Source organism: Corvus kubaryi, unplaced genomic scaffold, assembly GCF_017639235.1.
Source record: "Corvus kubaryi isolate FWS band 111438036 unplaced genomic scaffold, C.kubaryi_AGA036_p1.0 37334, whole genome shotgun sequence".
Taxonomy (NCBI): Eukaryota; Metazoa; Chordata; class Aves; order Passeriformes; family Corvidae; genus Corvus; species Corvus kubaryi.
The window spans coordinates 11817913-11842920 of record NW_024581108.1 but is presented as its reverse complement, the minus strand read 5'-3'; the positions used below and the strand labels follow the sequence as shown (position 1 = coordinate 11842920).

The window sequence follows — 25008 nt, the reverse complement described above, 5'->3', positions numbered from 1 at the left end:
GGATGTGCGGCTTTGCCTCAACTAAGGAAATGCACATCCGAGCAGCCTTATAAGAATTTAAGTTCCTCGTTTTTAAAATAGATAATTTCTGAGATGAACAACTCCCAAAAATAGGGCGAGATTAATAAAAATATACATGAAGCAGACATTTTCTAAAAAAATTATAATCTTACAAAATACCCCCAAACACTTCTCAAAACATCACCTCCAAAGCCAAACTAAGGGCAAATGTCAAATCATAATGTCAGTGCATTGATATTGAAAATGCAAATAAGTGAGACATTTTCTCATCTTTTTGTAGTCTGGTTTGATCTTTTGTTTTATCAGATTTTTCTCGAAGTGGTCCAAAATGATGCTTTGATACAAAATGTAAGGTGGGATGTGCATGTACCTTACTTTGCAAAAGCAAACATTGTCCCTCTGGCAGAATTCCACGACACAGAGCACACCTTCCCTAGGGAAGAGAAGCACTGCCACCTAACAAAAGTGCCCTTCCAGAGGATTTTCATCATTTCTAAGAATGACCTATACAGTATGAAACAGAATAGTAAAAGACAAACAGATAGCTTGGAAGCTTACTTTATTGTACTTTGGTGGTGTGGTTTCCTGCAGATCAAGACAGACAGGTTGTTTGAACACTCCCGGGCTCCCCCAAATACAGTCTGGTATCACCTTGCTGTGTACTCCTGAGCACACTTTGAATTGATAATAGATAGAGGCATATCAATGTAAAGAGTGCTTTTCCTAATGGTAAAACTGTTCTTTTTTACTAAAAAAAAAGTTAATTGAACATTTTAATCTTAGTTTTAAAAACTCAAAATGATCTAATAAATTTTGCCAAAAAAAAGGAATTTCTAAGAGAATGAAATGCTGATTATCATTTAACAGCAGCCATTCAGAAGACACGCTGTAGTAGGTTTTTTCAGAAGTTACAAAATATATACAGAATATATCATCTTAAGATGGCTTTGGCATTAACAGTGTTAACTGAAATACAGAATTTAAAAGTTAAAACTACTTTATGCAGCTCTTCTACAACAATTTTTACAATGGCTGTAATGCAAACTGTTCTGACTATATGCGCCCTATACAATATGCTGTCTTATACACCATTTCCAAAATAGTACACAAAAATATTTTAAACACAAAATCCACATAAATAATGTTTTCATTATGTGAAGTATGTGACCAACGGTTTAAAACAAGTACCTTTACAACAGAAACATATCCTGATGTAGCCAGCACATACAGTCTGAAAGATAAAAAGGGACTCAAATAATCTGTTAAGGCCACAAGCACCCTGTGTTATGAAGAGCACCAAGGCAACACAGACAGGGAACACAAAAGAGGTAGTGTGCCATCTGTTCAGATGTGTGTGTCCACAAAGGACTAGAATAAAACAACGTTTAAGAAAAGAAGACATATTGTACTGTACTGTGGGATGGTTCACTTTTCATATAAAAGCTATTGCACATTTAGGAGCATTAGCAGGTATTGCTCCTTAGTATCATATGTCTCCAGCTCTCCTCAGGATGGTTTTTGTGCAGTGCTGTTAAAAAATCGCTAAGAACACTTGATGTCCTGAAAAACTCCATGTTCAGATAATCCATTCCAGAAAATTACGCAAGGAAGCACCGAGAAATTTATTTTTAAATACTTTAAGAAAATTGCCTTAGTCTTTTCTTTCTTTCTTTTATTTTTAATGCCATTTCTCCTTAGGAGGAAGTCTTTTTCTTCCTGAGATTCTTTAACCAACAACACTTAAAACGATTCTTCAGTTTCCTAGTAATTTTGCCTGTAACGGATCATTACTTTTGTATTCAATCTGTGCAGAAACTCCGTGCTGATGCAAAAAGAAACCTAGGACAGAAATCCTAAAGGAAGCATACTGAGCCACTTTCTATGAAGTGCTGCTGTCCTGGTTTGAGATGAGGAAGTGCATTAACTTGAACAACTGGAAGCTGATTTGTGTCCTGAGTGTGAAAAAAGAACTGTGTCTTACGCCAGCTGCCATCTTCAATCTGAAACACACAGGAGAAGCATATTAGAGTCACATAAAAGATGAGCTTCAAAACACAAATGAAAATTGTGCTTACAGAGCGAAAGAGAAGCAGTGCACAGAAACATTTCTTCTCTCATCAGTTCCTAAAGAAACTGTGTAATTTAACAAGTGCCATTTCTAAAGCCTGAATTTTCATTCTGAGCGTAACTGTTTCTGAATTTTCCTGGAGGACCTCCCTATTTCTGTGCTGATGTCTTCATACAGTCTCAAAATGCATGAGACATAATGCAAACAGCAAGTACAAATACCCTGTATCACTGCAATTGCTTTTACCCTTGAAGAGATGCTGAATTCAGTATCTAAAGGCTGGTATACGCAAAGCTATGCAAAGAAGCAAGCTATAAGGTATGGGAATCTAAATAATTGTTATTTATTTACAGAAGGTTAGTAACATCTAAACAGTACCTCCATCATAATTAATGCTGCTGCTAAAAGTATTTACCATGCATTCATCCAGAAGCACTTTAGGTTCAAGTAGTGTATTTGCTTTAAATATTTGACCGTTCCATCCTTTGAAGGTAACCGATGTCTTCCGGCCACCTGCTTTATTTACTCCCCACATCGGTGTGTTCAGACAATGGACTGTGATGCTGTGGGTTGCTTCTGAGCTCAGTAAATGAAGGAAGTTCATCTGCACTTTTCCAACACCAAACTCCAGCTAAATTCCGAGAGAAAAGCATTGTCAGACTTACAGCTGGACTATGCTGAATGGCCACAGCGACACAAAGTGCCATGAACATGTAAGTGTGGTGTTCAGGCATTGGAGCATGTATACATGTTTATATACATTGGGGTCAATGCCAAAGAGCATGATTTGCATTCCTCAGCAGAGATGTTATGTTCTCTTACAGTGATTACTGTAAACAGAAGCTTTCATAGGACATTTTCAAAGCTTAAATATAAACATTTGCTAGTGCTTACAACATTGCTGAAGCACAGCTGGCCAGAAAACACTATTTTTAAATAAGGAAACTGAAACAAATGCTTTTGCGATTCAAAGAAAGATATTAGCAGCAGCAGTGTTTTAACTGAAGCCGCATCACACTGCTGTTTAGTCTTCTTAGACCACAGGTTCCAGCAATACTGATAGCCCATTACAGATGCAAAAGTTCATACGTATATTTTGATTTTAGACAGAAAATATAGTAACTCATTACTCAAGAAGAATTCCTCCAAGACCATTTCATATTCAGGGTTCTTCCACATGTAGGAATGCATATGTGAACTTCACAGTATTTTTGAAGCTCTTCAGTGACTACAGTATATATACAGAACTTCACAAACAGAAAATTTCTGCTCCCAAGAGTTCAAGAACTACATGTAAGGAGGATCATGAACTAATGATGTAAAGGAAACGAGTCCCTCCTTAACAGCATTTAAAAGTACCTAAGTGTTGGAAAGCAGTAATAATTTCATCCTTTCTATTGTAACAACCTCAGCATCTCTATGCTTAGGTGCCCTGAGTGATGAGATACTAATGTGGCTTAGAAGTATTTCAGGCTTATTTTTATGCCTTGTATAAGAAAGTATAAAGCAAAACAAAATAATTTTATTGGCATAGTGAGAATTACTAACATATATAGTCTCCAGAAAAACTGTAACTTCTGTACCAGAATATATAACATGTCCTTCCACAAAGATGCACAACAACCCCCCGAAATCTAACACCTTTCCATGAGTTAAGTAAGTAAGCATGCATTTGTTTAGAGTTCAAGCACAGACACAGTGTCTCTAGAAGCAATGCATACCTTTGTCACAGACAATGGTGTTAAACATGTCTGACCACCTGCAGTGAAGTTGCAGAAAACTTCAATGGCATCAGAAGGACATCCAATATTTGGGTCAATCCAGTATTTTCCTGTTAGTATATAATTTCAGACAAAAAATAAAACCTAAATATAATTACTACTAAATAATTTGCTAAAATATTCATACTTCTTGGCAAACATTACATATGTTATCACCATACCTTCACAAGGAAATGAAAGAAAAGGAACATGAAAATATTTTCACTATTAAAATTATACTAATAACAGATACTGAGAAAAATGACTGTAATAAACCACTTCTGATTACAGTTAGAATGGCATTACATGTTTAAATAGGATGGGGATTTTATTTGAAATATTGATTCGGGAACTTCTGAGATACAATGACTGCCAGTGTATCTGACAGTGGTAATGTATTGTATATAATTTTCTCATTAGGAATCTAGAATCTGGTCCACACAAAATTCATTGCAAGATTAGCTATAAATTCTTGGAAAATTTCGAATCACAAAATTGCAGTCAGTTTCAAATTTTCTGGATACATCTGTTTACTGACAGATAGAATCTGTCTAATATTTATATAATATTAGTTATCTACATACTTTCACATTTAAAATTCAGAAATTTTATCTTAAAGATGAAATATAGATAGTTGTGACAGGCGTACTGCAAGAGAATACAATAAAAAAGAATAAAAACATTAAATATAGCACATCAGAATTTTAATGTAGAAAGCAGCATTTGGAAGCAACACCTTTCAAAGGTACTTGTGTTCAAGCTTTAGTGAAAGTGGACACTTACCATCTGACACTTTACGTTCACAATTAAGCAAATCCCTGCAGATACGTGCTGGGTTATCCCGTGTGCCAAGAGGGTTCTTGATGCTGTGCAGTAAATTGCTAAGGTAGTGGAGCGTTTTGAGTATCTCTGTACTGTGATCTAGTAAAGTTACTTCAGTATTCTGGTATTTCTGCCAAGGGCCATTAGCAAATGTGTTACCACAAAGAAGTGTCACAACAACAGTAAATGCAGTAAGAGTCAAATGGCCATTGAATAGCCAGACACAATCAAAGTGTTTATATGAATGCAATCAGCCATGTAAAACAACGTAAGGATAACATATCCCAGTAAACAAATTAGTACATTTTATTAAAATTGTCAGAGCAGTGATGTTAAGGCAGGTTTAGGTATGCACATTTGTCATTATGACACATTAACATAAAAATATGGATACAGGGGAAAAAAAGAAAAAAAAGGCGCATTTTTAAAGTAAACTTAGAGGTTTCAGATTTTGAATACTGAAATCTACTCTGAGGCTTAACCTAGAAATTGTGTGCAAATTTATTTGACTTCACCCATGTAAGGGATTTTCTTGCAACCAGTGTGGCCAGACACATATATGTTGATATTTTTTTTGATCAAACCCTAAATGCCACTATAATTATCTGTCTGAACAGATACAGTCCACTATGTGTGATAGGCAGTAGATGTTCATTACTACCAATCATGATGAAAGGTAGAAGTCTTGCTGTTTCTCTTAATTTCATTTCCGCTATGTCCTGTAAATCCTAGCATGTTTCATTGCATTCTACAATCAATTGTTATCTATTATTCGTTTTAAACTAAGTCTTTGAAAGGAAACCCTGTTATGTCCTCAAAAAATAAAGTTATAATTGCATACCCTCTATGATATTACAAATACATTTAAATATATACCTCCATCTGCAAGGCAGCATTTGACTCAAACAAAGCTTGAACAGCAGCATTGAGATCCACTTGCTTCTAAAAAACAGGTATTTCAGAATATAAAAACATGAATAAGAATATACAGAAATGCAGGTGGTAAATTCTTTGAGCACTGGCACAAGTAGTACATTTGAAGAGGATCCTGTTATTTTCACTTTTGATAAAGCACTGTGTTGTAGGTAAAGGTTGTTACAGAATTTACCCTTGGTCCTGGTGGTCCAGGTGGTCCCTGGAAAATGGGAAAAAACAGATATTAGGTACTTTACATCTTTATATAGTGCAGTCAAAATGGAAAAACACAGGCACAGTTTTTTATGCACTTACAGGTGGCCCAGGCTGGCCCTGCCGTCCCTGAAGCCCCTAGAAGAAATGGAAATACAATGCAAGAGTTACACATTAAAATCTCTGGTTTTACATTTATGTATTTATTAAATCACAAAATGCCCAATGTGTATAAGGAAGAAGGTGTGATACCAGCTGTGGTAAAGCAGTAGATTATTAGTTACTATTGTTAATGCACCCTGCTCTGTTAACATATGAATATTCATGTTGGAATTGCTGTGTTGTCTGGTTACTTGTTTCTCCAATTACTTCTGGTACTAAGGGAACATTAAAAGTCATAGAAAGTATTAATATATAATGCGCTATACATTATGCCAGTGTTATATGTGTGTTGACAATATAAGTACTAGAAGGGGTAAGTAATCACAAAAACATTGTAAATAATGTTATCAGTAGTTGCAAAAAACTAACTGCTCCACTTTAATCCATGAGCATGTGCCAGGCATTTATCAGTTTAATTCATTAGCAGTGTCAATTTTCAGCCAGAGCATGTTATGTTCATTGTTTTACAGTGATGTGGCAGGCTTCCTTTTTATTCAAGAAGTTATGCCCTTATTTTCTCATTGTTAAGTGGCATCATTTTAGCGTGTAGGATGATTGCAGTGGAGAGGAAGAGAAGGAACAGCTGCTTTTCCTTAGCTTGCAGTGCCTACAATGCACATAGCCTTAAATCTGAGTTTTAGGCTGCCTTAGGATTGAACATGGACCTTTCCAATACAATAAACCCATCTGGGTTATTCTTTCTTTAATCAACTATTCCCATTAAGATGGAATGGTTGTGAATATTTAATAACATGCAATGACATTTGTGTCTCTGTTAGATTCTTATCTTCAAGCTCTATATACTCAAAGTTTCTAGGAGCTGTTGTAACATAAACAGTGGCACAAATGATGGCAAGGAAAATAATAGGTGGCAGCGCCTTGAGAAGAGAAAAAGAGAAGGAATGAAAGGCATGGGCTAGATCTGCACCTTAAATTAGTAAAAACCTTTCAACACAGCTAAGTCAATTTAAGCAGAACATTCCTTTGTCAGTGCTGCTTGTACCAATTACTTGACCACAAATAAGCTGTTCCAGCAAAAGCCCTCATACATCAGTGTGGTCACGCTAGTACTAAATCTCTGCCAAAAGAGAAATGATCTGATGTGACGTGGTCATGCTGACAAATATTGTGAAACTGATCTAGTCAAATAGGAATTAAGTTGTAAATCACTTGATTTAGTAATAAGAAATGTTTCTGTTGTGAGATTTCACAGCAAGCAAGATCTGTGTGTCACTTCATGCTACAACTGCTGAACTCAGGCTGTGCTCAAGCTGCCAAAAGCAAGGGCAGCTAGAAATTGTTAAAGAAAGGCCAGATTCAATCTAACATGAACTCATCTATATTTTTTAAGAAAAGGATCTCAAACAAGATAGAAGCAATGTACCTAAGTCACGAGGCTGCAAATTTTCACTTCTTAGGAGAATGTAATCTGCATTTCTTACTCTCTCTAGACAGTCTCAGACCTACTCCTAAGGCAGAGCATGTGGTAGTACCAGGGAATGCATCTGCCAGGGGTCACGATGACAGCTGCACACATGAAGTTTGTTTGTATGTCACCTGCCCTGGCCATGCCAGAGGGGCTCAGGTGCTGGATTATGAAGGGTGTGAAAAGTGGGGGCCATCATTTAGTTCCAAGCACCAGCTCTATACAAGGCTCTGTTGATGGACTGTAAATGGCTTGTATGTGTTCTTTGGAGAATAGAGGAAATTCAAAACTGAAGCAACTTCTGGGTGTTTAGATAGATGATTTTCTGATACTTAACCAAGAAGACCTTAATAAGATAAGGCCTATGGATTGTAAATATTGTCAGCTTTTCAACTGATACATCCTGACCTTATTTATGTTTCATCCACTTACACCTATAGAAGGGACTGGAAGCCATCTTTCAGGTAAAAATTTAATGATTAACATCTTTATAAAAGATGTTAATCATTAATGTTGGAAAATGGAAATAAAAGAACAAGTAATTTTAGCATATGTAGTACTCATAGTATGGAAATCCCTGTGGGATGTGTCAAGTATCTAGCTTCCTTTTACTCTTCTGAGTCTGATTATTGCCCAGCTGGAAATTTTCTTTTAAATCCTATTACTATTAAATATGCATAAAATATTGTTGTTATTCATTATTACAAAACTGATTTGAGCTTACAAAGATTTTGGCGTAGTTCTTCAGCTGTTGCAAATCAATTAGGTTTCAGAGAGCCATACTGTTATACGCCAGCTGGAAAGGCTGACTCCACATTTAATTTATCAGATCACGTGCTCAGGTGCTGTTAGACTGCTCCAGGATACCTTCAGTCACATGTGAATATCTTACTGGCCTGTCTGATCATGCTTGGCCAAGTAGGTTTAGTATAAAATGAAAGAGAAAGTGTGAAAAAGAATCTTGAGAAACAAATTTTACATTGTAAGGATGTATTTGTTTATCTTGGTTCAGGGCTTGATTATGCAAATACCAAGTCAAGGAAAGGTACAAAGTCTTCAACAGTTTGTCCCTAGGTAACCACTGCTCTTGGATGAATAGATGTCCTTGTTCTGAATGCTGAGATTTAGACATTCCAGTGTATTTTTCAGATGACCGAATGCTTCAGTTAATGTTCTGTGTTCTTGGCATGTGTCATCATTTTAAGACTCAAAAAGTCTTGGGACAAGAGCAGTTCAAATTTATAGTGGTTTTTGAGATAGAACTGAATGTTTTAAAAATAAAAACCTGCACTGTTCCAATGAGTTTAAGGTATTTTGCAAAAGAGGAATGTCATTTGTCTCAATCCACTGTCTCCTTGCCAGTAAAACCCATGGGGGGAAAAAAAGGTAAATACTGAATGCTATTTGTTAACTATAGTGAACTACTTTGCAGAATATCACATTTCTTAATTGCACCAAAACTTCAGAGAGCTATAGCAATTATCTTTACAAATCTTAAAAACATAATGATACTGCACAGAGTAGGGCTTTTACCAATGTTCTTTCTTTCTGCTGCAGAGCAGAAAAATAAGGCTAAGTTACACTTTTCATGGACTAAGTTAATTGCTAAATGTTTTACTGGAATGTTCTGGATTACTTTTACAAATCTACTTAATTTAACGTTTGAGCGCATTAGAATTTAAGTGAGAAAAGTGTAATTCCAGTTCATAAAAACAAAAGCAGAGACTAAACCAGTTAGTTTCAGTGTGTTCTTTAATTCTTTAATCACTTCATTTGACTGAACAGAAGTTCAAAGGCCGAAATCCCAATCTTTTTCTAATGCTGGGAGGCCCTGATTTTACATACAATAGTACACAGGCTCAACTTTGAAAGCATAAGCAATCCCAAGGACACTAATATTTTCCAAGACTTTTAAAATTCTTGAAGACAGTATTTTAACAAAGAAAGAATGTGTGCTTCACCATTGACCTCAATAAGAAGACATGATTTTACATGCCATGTTTTTCTGGGGATAGAAGGACATTTCTTTCTAGTAATGAACTCTGTAACCCTGACGGACTAAAAAATATAACTAAATAGACTACAAAAAGGTTAAAATCTATGTGATTCTAGGAAGAATGCCAATATAAATCTTAAAGGTATAAATTAAAGCTCAGAATACACAGCTGGATGAAAAAAAATTTGGTCTCCTTTGTGTGTGAAAGTAGTTAGAAAGAAATCCCTTTCTTGGGGGAAAGTAATGCCTCTGTATATGATTTAAAATTAAACATTCTTCTGAAGGCAGCCTTACTAGATTAACTCATCTCGATGAATTCAATAACTTTTTTAGGAAATAACTTCTTAAACATCAGCACCAATAATGGAAACAGATGTTTCTTTTTCACTATTTTGGATGTTTTTTAAGGACTATTTTTTGATTTTTTTTAAGTGTCAGCATTTTTAGCTCTATGCTGTCATAACAATTCTTATGAACAGTAGAAAAAGACAGCTAAGATGGATAACAGCAGCACAAATTGAGGAACCAGTTTTCCTCTTATTCTGAGACAGCAATTGCCTCAGGAGCATTGGAATCAAAGAGGAGAGTTCTCCAAGACACAGACAAGAAGCTTCGTTCCAAGCTTTAATTCTTTAAGATGTTTTGAATATTTCAGATTTTTCAAAACTTTTAAAAGGCAGTTTGATTTAATTTTTTGGAGGTGGCGGCTAAAAGCAAAATACAATAAGTGAAACTGATTAATTTTAAGTGTGATGGCAGGGTAGAGAGAAACAGGAACAAGATCACATCTTCTAATTACTGGAAAAGGAGCTAATACGTCTGTCATGGAAGGTAATATCATTGTTATCAACTTTATGCTCATGTTTGCTGTAAATATGATAACTTAATGACTTTTCACATAGCCATAATGAATTTGAGACTTTACTGGCTCTAACACAAATTTAAAATTAAATCCAGCATTCATGAATGTACAATGACTCTTGCTGAAAAATGAAAGACAGCAAATTCATAACTTATCAGTGCTGCCCATGGTTCCTGTGGTTGGAATACATTTCAGGGGCACCCACCTGCAGGTCTAGGCTTCTCCTGAGCTTGTCCCTCTCTAGACAAGGAGATACAGATCTATGAACATGTGCATGCTGTGAGGTACTACATCTTTGACAACAAATGTGACACAAGATTTTCCTTTTAGATCTGAACATGGACAGATTTGGAGTATGTGACTGCTATAAGACCAGGGGCCATACAGCCCAGCATCTCACACCCACTGGGCGTATCTACATAAGTCAACTTGAACAAGAAAAGCTCAGATTTCTAATATAGGCTATCAGCTTTCTTGGCCAGTGTGCTCCACAAGCACAACACAACTGCCTGGCATTCAGAGCACGCATGAGTACATTCAGTGTAACACAGGAATAGATTTTACACAGCCAAAGGAAAGCACAAAAGTTGTTTCATCTTACCATTTCACCCCTCATGCCCTTCTCACCTCTCGGTCCCTGTAAGAAAGAGCAGCTGTTATTCTGATATACTTTCTAGTTGCCTAGGACTGAGATAAGCAGATTGATATCCATGAGAATTATACTGCTCACATGAGAAGTCCAATCTCATCTGTGGAAGTATTTACAGCTCTGGGGGTTTAATTTTCCTGTACTAGTAGAAAATGAAATTACTTGAAAACATCTTGTGATTCCTTGTGGAAAGCTGTATTCTTCAGCTTGCAAATATGTTTTCTTTCAGTAATTCTAACTGTGTTGTCCCTGTCAATCACCTGTGTTCTCCACAATTTCATCCACATTCAACACATCAGTGCTACACCATCTTTAGAGAACAAAACTCAGTACTCTTCATCAATGAAGAAATCCATTCACCACATATGTTTTTATGACGTTATTAGTTCTAGTCTCATAATCAGATTAGACACTATTTTTCCATCCCTATTTTTGACTAGTTTTACACTTAAATTGTGTTCCCAAGCACGGCAACAATCTTACAATTCTTCTCTGGAAAAGTTGTGCATCTTGATGGCTGCATTTCATAACACGTAGAAGTAATCTTCAACTAAAATGCTTTCTTGATGATGGCAAACTCTTGCATTCAGTATGAAGTCTATTAAAAGCCTTCATACAAGTACACACAACTGTAAAGTTTTCTTCCTCAGTGCAATTGAAAAGAATGGAGCAAGACAAAGTACTGATTTTTCCAACAAGTGGAAAGAATTATAGAATTCTTTCTACTTCACTTGTAAATATTTGCATTTATTACTTATATTTTATGTTTGTTATTGTTATGATTATTTTGATTTGTAGACATTCTCATTCACTCCAAGTCTAGTTGATCAGGCAGAGGAACCTTCATGGTACAAAGGGCTCCTAAAACTGCCTTACATGGTTGGGTGGTCTGGAGACATGAGCCATGGGGTTCTCTTGCAAAACAAATCTGGCTCTGGCACCATGAGTGTCACAAGAGAGGGAAACAGGGATGAGGACAGAGCTCCCCCAGTGCAGAGAACCTGGGGTGCATTGAAAGTTGTCAGAAAGACCAAGATGATGTTTGAGCTGTAACAGGGACCTCCACAGCACCTGGAACAGCCTTGCAAGGGCTCATGGGCACTCCCAGAGTGTCTGGAGGGGCACTCTGGACAGTTCAACCCACAACAAATAAAAAATAAACTATATTGAAACTGTGGATACTCTCTAGATATATCTCAGACCAAAGGCTGAGAAAGAATATCCAGATGGTGATTACTATGTGCTGTTTTACATGTAGACTTGCCCACTGCCCCTGTAGACATGCCCTCTGCATACTGTACTTAGCCAGAAAGCCATTGCAATTACTTTTGTGTCACTGTTTTTTGTCATTTTTTTCTTGTTTGTATTACAGATGCTGGAGTCACATGCATTAACTTTCCAGCATGATATAACAAGGAAAGTCCTGCTAGTTGCTATTTGTAAACAAAAATAAGAAGGTTGCTAGTTTGAAAACAAGATGATTAAACAAAAGGGTAATGAAATAACTAAATTGTGCAAGAGTGAAGGGAAACTTACAGGCCTGCCAGTTGGGCCTGCTATGCCTTCTTGACCAACAGGGCCAATATATCCCTGTAAACAAGCAAAGAATTTATTAGTTCACCATGTTTCCAAAATGAAGAAAATCCTCATGACATGTCCTGGTTTAAAGTTGCTCAGCACACAGACCTGTCAAATATCCAAAAGATCATGGTGATACTCTCTAAATATTGAGTGCACATTGCAACAAAATCAGTAAGGTAAGTATTTAAATAATTTGTAATAGTTGTGCTTGGACAGCCCCCACACATTCTTTAATGTGAAAACTGATGCACTAAAAACAGTGGAAACTTAAGCACTCTGATTACAAAAGACCACATATTTATTGAGCTACAACCAGCTATATCTTGAGCTATATTACTGCCCACAAGTACTCCTGTAAGGCTGCCAGTAAATGCTGCTAAAACGTCATTTTTCTGTTCCATTTCTCCTAGAGCAAACTGCTCGTGTCCAGTGTTTATCTTGTGTAGGAATGTTTAGAAAAATAAAGTAGCTATTAGAGCAGTCCCCTAAAGCTGCTGCTTTGCATCTGGTTAACTGAACAAATTCAGTTCTGTGAAGGCAAAGGCGGCAGTGAGAGAGCATGCTGTAGTAGGCCTTCCATGCTTCAACCTTTCACACTTGATGCCATAAGCTGTATGCACAAAATATTAAAGACGTTTGCACATTTTTTGGTGAGTAGCAAAGCAGAATGTCATGAAGAATGAGCAAATGAAGGTTAGGAGCATTTTAGACAAGAAGAAAATGTTCATTAAAAAAAGACTACCTATTAATCAATAATGCCTGAGCACCACTGTGTCTTACTGCAGGCAAAGTTTGATCCCTATTTTCTTTTGCTGTAGAACACAGTTACACAATCAGCAGTTTTGCCAGTAGGAAGAATGTTCAACCCCGAAAGGAAAAGAAATACAAGGTCATAAGATTACAGTAGGAGATCCGCACTTAGTCAGCAGAGCTTGCTTTTTTCTTTCAAGATTAAGGGCCCAGCTCTGTTTGTGTGTCTGTTAGCATGGTGTAACCAGAGCACTATTGCAGTACAAGCAAACGGCATCTGGACAGAAAGGTTTAGTTAGAGGGTTCTGGCCTTGTTAATAAGAAAAAAAGAGATTCCCTAAGTTAAAAACATGTGCCACTTGCAAACCATCCTAACAATCACTTCATGGAGTGAAACACTTACAACTTGGCCTGTTGGACCTTTTGGGCCCAGAATTCCAACTAAGCCAATGTCCCCTGCAGGACCCTGAAAATGCAAAGGAACAGTTTAATCAAACATGAACATTAGCTATCCACTTGTTTCAAATTCCTGTAATGAGTGAAAGTAAGATAATTTCTAAGAGCAGTAACAGTGAAAATACCAAGCACTGACCCAGAATGTTTGTCCTTAAGACACTGAGTACACAGTTTTCCTACCATGTTCCAACAGTTCAGAGATATTTTGAACAAATTAGTTTAAAGCTGATTAATTTTATGCTTTCATAATGTTCTCACTCTGTAAATAGCTTACAGTCTAAGAGAAAAGAACGAGCACATACTTTTGGACCTGGGAATCCTTGAAACCCCATTAAACCTTGATCTCCATCTTCTCCCTGTAATAGGAGCAGGAATCCTTACTATTAGTTCATGTTGCCAATTCTTGGACTACTTGTTTTGCATCAACCACAGTGGTTACATACAGTCTGTCCTTTCAGTCCAGCGTCTCCTGCTGGTCCTTGGTCACCTTGTGATCCTGGAAGGCCTCTTTTGCCTCTCTTTCCTGGATGACCTAGAAGCCCTCTCTCACCCTGTCAATAAGAAGAAAATATATCTTCTATTACAATTATGGAAGTTACAAATGTAAATACAAGTTTCCTTTTAAATACAAGTCAGAAGTGTGGAACATGCTTTCTCTCTAAGAAATAGACTTATTCCATTCATTTCCCTCAGGAAAATAATTAAACATACACTAAAATGCAAACATGACTTGACTGCTCCTTGACTTGGAAACATAAAAACCATACATGTTGGATCAGTTCTAGTATGGTATCTCCCCGTGTAAGCAGTAAAATTCACAAAATGAAATAGAGAACAGACAGGTTAAAAGTAAATTCTAAAAATAATCCTCTGCTCAAGACACAGTGTACTTGTCAAACTCCCTGCTGTTATACTAAAAATCTACATTGATTCAAATGGAAACTAGACAAGTTCCTGCAAGACAAATCCTCTGAGGACTATCAAATACATAGAAGTCATGTCTAGCTCAGGAGATTACTGAGCTGCAATAAAGGCTGTGAATAAACAGGTTTCATGTTTTGTGCTTATACTCTTTCCCAGGTTTTACCTTTGTATTATTTGGCTTGAGTCAGTATGTGCTTTATTAATGCTTATTCTGTACTATATGTGGCAACAGTTTTCCCTCAACTCATCTATTCCTTGCCTTTTTCAGATTGCAGGCACTTCTGAGCAGGAACTACCTCCTACAGCTCATTGTCCAGGCAAAGGAGTAAAATTCAGAGTGGGAGCACTGGCAATAAACACTGCAAATAATGAATACAGTTTATACTAAAATATATTCATGAAAAGATAACAAAGACAGTATTTCCAGTTTCCAAGTAACTTAAGGTTTTAAAGAATGGCTTACCAATAAAATCTCACAAAGAAAATTAGTTTAGATAAAAATAATGATTTCAGAAAAAAAATTCTATTCTAAATAAAGAAAATTCTATTGTAAATGAAGAAAACCTGTAATGTTTCCATTGTTTGCTTGTTTTAAAACTGAAATGAGTCTAATTAATATGAGGATGTGCTAATATCAGGTACCTGGAACTGCCTGGAAAATGGAGCACACTCAGATTTCTTTCTGACAGGGCTGAACAAAAACAATTTAACTCCTGTGATAAATTTCAAGCCGGGGATTTAGGCTTGAGATTATGGTAATTCTCTGCTATTAGATCGCTTAGATACTTAAATCATCCCAACTGTTCTAGTAGCTACAGAAGTTTAGAAGTAAAAATCAGGAAACATCTGACCCTAAAGCTGGAATGAATAAATACCAAGTGTTTTGATGGCTTCTGGAGTTGGGAATAGCATTCAGATGGATGAGATCTCTATTTTCAATTTACAGTTTATAGAAATGAGGTAAACACCACTTGTAGTCTTACCTTTCAAATAAGACTTGCTGTCTGTTACTCACATGATTAACAGTAGCATGGTGGTTCCACAGCCACTAAATGCAGCATAACTGTACTAAAACAACAAGATCCCATGTATGTACCTTTAGTCCAGGTGCTCCCATGGGCCCTGGCATGCCTGGCAATCCCTTGGGACCTCGTGCTCCAGGACAACCTGCTAGACCTGGTAAGCCTGAGTTTCCTTTATTGCCCTTAACAAATTGAAAATAATGGTTACAAGCAGAATAGCCAAACGTTTCTTCATTGTATGCTGAAACAGGCAAATAACATAAAATCAGTCAAAACTACTCAATGCTTTCTATATATATGGACACACACTGATAGTACATCAAAATATATAGAAAGACAATGATCAGCAGTATCATCTAGATTTCTGCTAATATTCCAAAAGTTAAAGGCTGAAAATAGTTTGAACTTCACAGTATTCATTTTTCAAGAAGAAGTAACTCCATGTGAAACAAAATGAGACTACCTTCCCAAAGAAATATTCAAAATTCTACATGTTTATTTATAAGGATCAGGCATACTGATAATACTAGTATGGCTGTATATACTCTGTAAAGATTCACACACAATAATCTTGCCATATGAAGAAAGATCAGAACATTTGTTATGAAAATGTACGAGAACATCAAGCTATCAATGAAAGCAGCTGTTTTAAATGAAAAATCATGGTTACTGAGTACATGGAGTTAAGTCACTTTTGACATGTTAAAAAATACAAAATGGAAGTTTGCTACCATACAAATGAATATTTCTGTGATGTAATTTAATAGAAATGCGTATATAAATCTTCCTTATTTCCTATGACATTCAGTTAAGCACTCATAGAAATAAAAGGGTTGTATAAAATATGATTTTTGTATTAAACGTGATTTTTTTTTGGCTTTTGAATATGGTGCTGTGGCTTACAGATTGATGGACTGATAAACTTACATTGCAAAAGTTCTTTTCTTTTTGTTCATTGTAGCAAAAATCAGTTTTAAGCCTCCCTTTATTACAAATTGTAATGGGATAATGGAGTTGCCTTTACTATGATTGTATGAAATTTTCAGTGGAAAGGCAAAAATGTAAAAATTCTTTGGGGTAATTCTCCTAAATCCAGCTCCAAAGAATTTTAAGAACGTAGAAGAGGTTCATGACCGGAGACTGGAGAGGCTTGAGTAGGGTGCACCTGCCCCCTATGGGTAACTTGTTTAATTTCCTCTTCGTTCAACCAGATTGGAAATTTATATCTGAAACAGCAGTGCCTCGTCCGGCATCTTGATTAATTCCTAACACCAAATCTAACTTGGCAACCTTTTATAACAATTACTGGTCCATCTGAGTAGAACTACTGAGAAATACATACTTGAAATCAAAGTGATCAGACCTTCAATGATGAGAACTACTCAAGGAATCTTCTCCCCCTCTCTGGAGGGACTAATTGAAGAGCTGTATCACTGCTCCCAGAGGCAGCAGGTCACAACCTTGGGCCCACAGCAAAGAACAGTCAGACAAAAACCCTGTTTCAAAGAATGGTCTTAGATATCTCAGATACCTAATACTCTTTTTAACTGGTTTTGGACAAAGCTTCAGAATTATTTAGGTAGAGAGGCATTGGTTACAAATACAAAAGGAAAATGTGGGATTATCTCAGACCCTGAGAGGAAACAGTGTCTTTTGGGATCCATGGCTCATTTTCAGGAACAGATTTGTGCAGCCTTTCTAAGTAATCACTTTCACTTAGCTGTAGTTACTACTGTCATATACCAACGAAACAGTTCTTCTCACAGCACACTTTCCTTATGCAAACTTTGTATCTTGGCTGGAATATCAGGAGCAAAAGAGAAGGAAAAAAAAAGTTGGTTTAATTTTCAAGATACTCAGGGAACTGAGAAAGGTCCCTTCTTTTTAAATATCTTAACCCTAGGAAATCTGTAATGCAAAATGACATAAAGGAAGTGTGGAAAGTTACTTACCTTAGGGCCAGGCTCCCCTGACAGCCCAGTCTTGCCAGGGTTCCCAGGAATGCCTTCTGATCCAGGGTACCCAACTGCTCCTTTCTGCCCTGGTTGCCCTGGTTTTCCCTTGAAACAAATTCAAATCAAATACAGCACTGTTGGCTCTCTTCATCTTCACTCTCCCATAACTAGATTTCAGTCACAGTGTTTCCTAAACCCTACCTAACAACAGACCCAGTGATATGAATGAATACTCACAGAGGGAGCTCTGAGTTAGGATGTTTGCTTTAGAATTCTACTGGTTTAACCTTAGACTTGCTCTGTCATGGGATCTGAGCAACTTCAGCTGAAATCGTAAGACTGACCCCTTTGTGTGCCAGGTCTGGAAGATGCCTGCAAGTGTTGATTCTTAAACTGAAGTGAGGAAAACCTTATAAAGTCATCTATTTATCCCTGAAAAAACCCAACCATATACCTTTTCAGCTTTTATTTACTAAATACTCAGTACTGGACTTCCACAAATTTGTACTGTTCAAATTTGAACATATCAAAAATACAAATTTACAATACGGCAAGTTTGTGTAACAGCTGCTATACTTGCATAAAAAGGCCTCATATCACATCCAACGGAGGAACATTGATTTATTTCCTTACAATTATTTCCCTTTAGACTGAGATACACTATCTTAAAAGGCTTGGAGTTCTGCACTAATGTCTCTATAAATGCAATTTCTCAGAAATGTAAAATGTTCTAACTACAACACATTTTGTCTGAAAAATTATAGGTAACAACAGCCATATAGAATATAAGTGTGCCAAACTTCTGGTTGCTTAAGTATCTTGCATTTGGTATGTGCTTTGAAACTTCCTCAAGTTCTAGTTTTATTGTCTTCTCCTCACTTCTCTGCATGTCTTGCTTTCCTTGTTTTCTGTTGTCTGCTGAAAGATCCCTGTAGTCCTCCAAAAGAAAATGCCGAGTATTTACAAAGGACACACAGTTCCTTGTCTTCAAAAGCCTCCCCTTGCTCTCTGCCCAGCAGGTACAAGCCCTGTGCAACAGCTGCATTTCTCCAGTTACTGACAATGTTTTGATGTGAGGTAGTAAAAGTTATTTACAATATGTGCTTGTGTGGTATTATTTATTAGGGGACCAAAATAACCTTGATGCATTTTGTTCTTTGTTATGTTTACAGAACACCTACTGCTTCCTGCTCTGTTTTCTCCCTCAGGGAGAAGGGAATGCAAGTCAGCTCCTCTACAGTAACTCAAGAAAAAACATTAAAAATTTCAGCTCAGGGCAAGCAAGAGAAATAAATAAACCTCAAGGATACCACATGTATCCATCGCGGACAAATGGATCCAAGCTTCTGTAGGCTGCAGAGGATCAAAGAACTGATGAGGTCAGAAGCGAACACAAGTACAGTTCTGTGCAATATAATGTGATAACCTCCAAATGGACTCCAAAAATGACCTAATTAAATAACTTTACAAGTGGTAAGGCCCTTGTTGTTAGTTGCACGTAACTTCCATATGCTGAGTAACTGAATATATAATTCAGTACAATTTAACAAAATTTCGAAAATTTTTATTCAAAAATGACAGGGGTTCCTTTACACCTCCTGGATGATAATAAGATTCTTTAGAGTGAACACAAGACCTTCTGGTAACCCTGGCATGATTAAATTTTGGGTTTATTAGTTACTAGTTTCATTGTTTTATAATCTGAAGATAGATGGTAGAATTTTGTTACTTACAGGAATTCCAGGTTTGCCTGCCTGACCCGTCGGTCCTTTCTTCCCTGTGGGTCCCTAGAAGTTACAAATACTTTCGTGAACTGACAAATGTCTTAAACTCAGTCCCCTAAGAAGAGCTGAGGAATGTTGCTGTCTAGTATTTATGTTCACATTGCCTGGCTTTGGACCGGATTATTCACATTTCAGGAGACAGCAGAAAGCTTTTCAAGTAAAAGCAAATATATTTTTGGCAGAATTGTGTACGTTTTTCCCTTTCGTGAATCAGTTTTGAAAACTTTTTCAACAACAAGCATAAAATGTTTTTCATCATGAATCTGGCAATTTCTCCTGTATCAGCCACCCCTGTGTGAGGAAGTACACTTTTACAGCATTTCCTGTACTCTTCAAAAGGGAAGTCTTGAAAAGTAGGCAATGTAAATGCACTGAATGTCTGTGGAAGAGAATACTAGAAAATAACAGTGTCACATATCACAGATGTAAACATTCTTTTTTATCTAAGATCTACACAAAAGATAAAATTTACTTAAAACCAGACTTTTTTTCATCTTGACTGATCTAGAAATTGGTAGTCTTAGAAAACTGAGAGATACTGAGCAGATAACATTCTTGTAAAGTGGTTTAGTGACACAGGAGGTCAAGCACCAAGGAAGAAAAGCTCAGAATGGGTCAAAAGCTTCTCAGAGAACTTTGTTAAAGGATAGTCTCCACAGAATATAAAGATCTAGAGCATTAATTTTATCCTACCTCTAAAAGATGCAACCAGTGAAGAACAGGGACAAGAATAACACTTGTTAGCATAGAACAAGCAGAAAAAAGTTCCCAAGATTTTTCAGACTAATTATCTCAAACACTCTTAAAGCAAAAGTTATGTTGTAACTACCATGCTGCAATATGACACAAAATGCAAAAAAGTGAAAAAGCTTGGGTCATTATAAGTGTAACTGTTGTATAATTAAGTAAACATGGAAAAAAACAGCAAAATTTTGTTTTATTGCTCAATTTAATGCCTTTTTTGTTAAGAATGGCATAAAAAAGTCCACCAGTCAGAACTAGAATGTGCATATTCAGATAACTTAATATTGTTTTCATTAAGATTTCTGGATGCACATAAAGTAAAGCCAGATGATTCAGCATTGCAGTTTATGGGATTAACTTTGCACGGCTTGCTATAGCAGCACCAGTAATGCCACTGGAGTTAAGACTGCATGAATGTTTCCACTACTAACATATTTGTGGAAACCTTTAAGCTCTTATGGGTTGCTCCATGCTGGATATTAGCTCCATATTTGTAAATGGCAGTATTAGTCTGAGGAGCATTTGCAAGACAAAGAAAACACTCTCCAAGAGGAATGGCTGATTTTGTCCCGTGATGTGATTGACAAAAACAATGTATCCGAGTTCACAGCTAGAGTACATGCTGACAATGCCTCCACATCACGTTTCCTTACTGTTGCTCCTCAGTTCTAGTCTACTACAGATTCTTGTATTTACCTACAAAATTTTGAAACTCTAACAGAGTTGCTCTATGGAACTTCTCAGATAAAATAGCTCATTAAAATTGCAATGGTAATTGGTATTGTAAGAAATCTTTTAGCCTAAATCTTTTGAAATCTCAAAAGCCAATGACATTCAGCCCATGGGAGAATATAAACACTTTTGGCAATTTCCAACACATCACCAAGATGAACTAACATTTCTAAAGAGAAAGATTTCGACTTTGATCTTTGTCAGGACCTGCTCTGTCATTATTGCTCCAGTATTCTGTAGTAAATTCCTTATTTCCAGGTCTCTGAAAACTCAGTACAGTGCAGTACTAGGAGGCTTCATTTACAGATCAGAGAAGCAAAATCCCAGTTGCTTTCCAGAGCTACTTTCCCACAAGAAACTCCATTTTAGGGGATAATTGAATATCACTCAAACATTTCCAAAAGAGCCTCTCTTAATGCTTTATATCACTGCAAAGTAAAACTACTTACCTATCAAATAACATACATTTACTAACCAAGATAATTATATTTTTTAATTTTTTTTTTTGTTCCTGCAGGTATGAAAAGGGAGCTCAAACACTCAGTTTTAACCATATGGAACAGTTTCCCAAGGATAGTCAGTGAAAAATAAAACCCTACAAATTCCAATTAAGTGCAGTTTTGTTTCACTTTTTTCTACTTACTTCTGAGCCCCTTTCTCCTTTTGGTCCTTGCTCTCCCAATTCACCCAGCTCTCCCTTTGAAAAGAACATACATTAAATAAATGAAAAGAGTCATTTGAATGCAGACGAAAACAGATTTTCAACAGTCAATAGAGAAATCTCACTTGTCTGAAACACTTACTGGAGGCCCCTGCTGTCCAATAGGTCCTCTGAGCCCTGGGAGACCTATATGACCCTGGGAAGGAGAAAATATAACATATTGCTATACAGGTAACTCAGGCTGGCATGCTCAGACTTCCTTGTAAAGCCCATCTTGGGAGGTGGCAGGTGGGCACAGATTCACTGATGCGACCGAGATAAAGTATGGTCAGATCTCCAGGATCAAACCCTGTGGAGATTTTATTCTTTACGTTCTCTACTCCAAGCTGCAAGTGGGAATTACATATTGTTTAAACATTTCTGCACTTCTGTAAGCACAGATTTGGTTCATTCATTTATTCCTATGTCTATCTGTATTACTATGTAACTTGGATATTCCGTGTCAAGGACCGTCTCTCTTGTATTTCAGCAAACTGCACCAGTGATAAGCATCAGTTACCATCCAATTTTCATGTGCTGAAAGACTGAATATAACTCATTAATAATTTTTAGGATTAGATTTACAATAAGTAGTGCTTAAATGTCAGAGAAAAATATTAACTACTACAGTATTACAGAAACATGGAACTGTTTAGGTTGAAAGCGACTTTTTGAGATCTATGGAACCCTCTTTCTCCAGCAAGGCCAGCTAGAAAAGATTGTCCAGGACCATGTCTAGTCAAGTTTTCAGTATATCCACAGATGGAGACTCCACAACCTCTCTGGGCAGCCTGCTCTGGTGCTCAGTCATCCTCACAGTAAAAAAAAGCCATTTCAAAAGGAATTTCATGTGTTTCAGTTTTTGCCCTTTGTCTCCTGTCCTGTCACTGGACACTATGGAAACACGTCTGGCTACTGCATCTTAATCTCCTCCCATCAGGTATTTATGCACACTAAGGTCACTGGAGCCTTCTCCAGCTGAGGAGTTGCAGCTCCCATGTCCCCATATGAAAGATGCTCCAATGTGTTACAAGAGTGCCGCAGTGCAGTGAGGCTCCAGCACGTGCATCTCTGCACACTTGTGAGGGAAGATGGCGCTTCTGTTGCATTACTCCACATGTAGGCATGGCATGCCATGTTCAAAGACTGAAACCCAAGAGGTATTACCTTGTAACCCTCATCTCCAGGTTCTCCTCTATCTCCACGTTCACCAGTTTGACCCTAGAGAGCAAACCAAAGAGCAAAATGTAACAGCTGAACTGAATATAATGCTGCAGTGAAGTATGAACAGAAAGCTGGGATTTCTCTCAAGACAAACTGAGAGGGAACTGAGGAATACAGACATAAAGGTTAGCTTGGCTAAAGGAATAAACATGGGTTTTTTCTAAACAGAATGCATTGCAGTCAGACACAGTCTAAAATTTTTTGTAACTGAAGACTATAAGAAGCTAAAAGATAAATCTTACATGGGGCTTAATGAAACAGGATGGAGGATTGACCTCAGAGGAACTTCTCCAGATTTATACATACGTATATAAATAAATATATATAAATTTAAAATCCAAATGGATAAATGAAGTGACTCTGGTTTCAAGACATGCAAGGAAAACTCTCTTATGGCCTCTGTAAGATAGCACACTAAAAATTGGATTCTTTTCTGGAATGACGTGCTGTACCCAAAATTTGCTTTAATTTTGAAGTTTGTCCTAATAATTTTGACAGGTTCATAAATGCTGCAGAGACACACTCCATGTATGAATTCAGTACAAAAATGGTTACAAAATGCAGCTCTCTAAATCAGCTGAATTAGTGTGCAGTGATAACAAAATAAGTGAAAACATATTTTTGGTTAGTAAAGCAATTAAGTATAACTCAGGGTAAACAGCAAGGGTAAAATTCTTTTCTTAAAATGCTGATCTAAACACAGACTAATGGCATTAGTGTATTTAAATAGAGGGCACAGATGTTTAAGCAGCAAAGGACACAGCAGCATTTTCAGAGAGAGATTACTCATTAAAGGAGGATAATTCTATGGTTTTTTTACTGACTCCTGAGACAATGATAAAAAGCTTCAGAACTAAATGCATTGGCTCTTGTCTTGAGATGCACTAATGTAATTTTTTTGAGAAAGAAAGACCTACTGGTTCACCTATGGGCCCAGGTGGTCCAAGGACTGTATTATCTTCGCCTGGGTAACCCTAAACCAAAGATAAATATTTTAAAATGTTAACTTGGAAGTTCAACCTCATCTACCATGCGCACAAGTTCAAATGCTAATGAAAAGCAGAGAACACATTGTATAGATGCTAAAAGTGAATATTATGCTTATGGTTTTAATATAATGGATTCGGTAACTCCATTTTAACATTCACCTAAATGTCCTAAAGACATTTAGGACTAAAAAAACCTAAATATTTGCTCTATTCTCAAAGGCAGCTATAAGAAAAAAAAGGATTATTTGAACAATTTCCATGTAATCATGTTTTTATTTAATGAAAAAAAGGATAAACAGGATATTTGACAAGGGGAAAAAAAGAAAACTTCTTCCACTATTTTGAGAAATACATTTAACATAAAGAAAAACAAGTGTACAGAAGACTCCAACATTAAGCCTGAAATCTATTAAAATTTAAATACAAAATAACTGCCATCCAAGTTAATAAACAAAAAATTATCTATTCCAGATGATACCTAGCAATAGCAATGCAAAGAGAACCACATTTTTAAATATGATTAAGGACTTTTAAAGTGCATCAAAGTGCTTTCTCAGAAGTGACCAAGAAACCTAGACACTTAGTTCCCAACAAATTAGTTTTCAGTTATTGTTTCTTATTTCATACAAAACCTGTTTATAACATCAAGCACTAAATGTCTATTCACAGAATTTATTGCATAACTTGCTCTAGTTTGTATTTCTCTGTCAAGAGCAACTCCAATCCAATCTTTGTGAAGTGAATCCATGTACCTGCCTTCTTGGGGTCACACGGATTTCAGCATACAAATCTGTTTTCAGGATTTGAGACTTGAGAGAACAACAGTAAATTTGACACTAAAATAGCAGTACTGAGGCCACATCCTGTCCCTAACATTTTATATTAACCACAGACATTTGTCCATTCTAGTTGGACTTTCAGGCAAATCTGTGGGTGTACTAACAGACTCAGAGTTAAGTAAATATTTAGCTGGTTCTGCACTGATTATTTTTGTCAGCAGTGCTCTCTAAGGGCAGTGGTGCTATCTGATACAATAGACTGTGTTCTGTACAGTGGGTACCTTGTGTTTTAAAACCACAAACATTTTAATGGTATAATTTGGGACTCCATCTCTGAATGACCCTTTTCCTCACTTTGCATTTCTTTTCATAGTCTCTGACAATACTAACAAATACTGCAAATGGTGGCTTTTGCTGCTTGCTGTGGGAAACAGTAGGTGTGCAGTTACATTTCCTCCCTTTATAATTTCACAA

The 25008-nt window shown here is 36.7% G+C and overlaps 1 protein-coding gene across 3 annotated transcripts in view; it reads right to left on the bottom strand.

Moving 5' to 3' along the window:
• Positions 1-563: 563 nt before the first annotated feature.
• COL24A1 (collagen type XXIV alpha 1 chain) overlaps positions 564-25008 on the bottom strand; it is a 127389-nt gene continuing 102944 nt past the window's right edge. The window contains exons 41-59 of one of the 3 annotated variants that reach the window (XM_042030290.1): positions 23684-23740; positions 22710-22763; positions 21646-21699; positions 21486-21539; positions 19316-19369; positions 17580-17687; positions 15702-15809; positions 14125-14232; positions 13984-14037; positions 13629-13691; positions 12431-12484; positions 10847-10882; positions 5902-5937; positions 5780-5806; positions 5548-5613; positions 4633-4801; positions 3811-3920; positions 2505-2720; positions 564-2021 (exon numbers count right to left, since the gene is read on the bottom strand). In XM_042030290.1, coding sequence (XP_041886224.1) covers positions 1875-2021; positions 2505-2720; positions 3811-3920; positions 4633-4801; positions 5548-5613; positions 5780-5806; positions 5902-5937; positions 10847-10882; positions 12431-12484; positions 13629-13691; positions 13984-14037; positions 14125-14232; positions 15702-15809; positions 17580-17687; positions 19316-19369; positions 21486-21539; positions 21646-21699; positions 22710-22763; positions 23684-23740 — 1575 coding nt within the window. In that variant the 3' untranslated portion in view covers positions 564-1874. Of the gene's footprint in view, positions 2022-2504; positions 2721-3810; positions 3921-4632; positions 4802-5547; positions 5614-5779; positions 5807-5901; positions 5938-10846; positions 10883-12430; positions 12485-13628; positions 13692-13983; positions 14038-14124; positions 14233-15701; positions 15810-17579; positions 17688-19315; positions 19370-21485; positions 21540-21645; positions 21700-22709; positions 22764-23683; positions 23741-25008 lie in introns of those variants that run through there. The other 2 variants (XM_042030291.1, XM_042030292.1) reach the window with 2 other exon arrangements.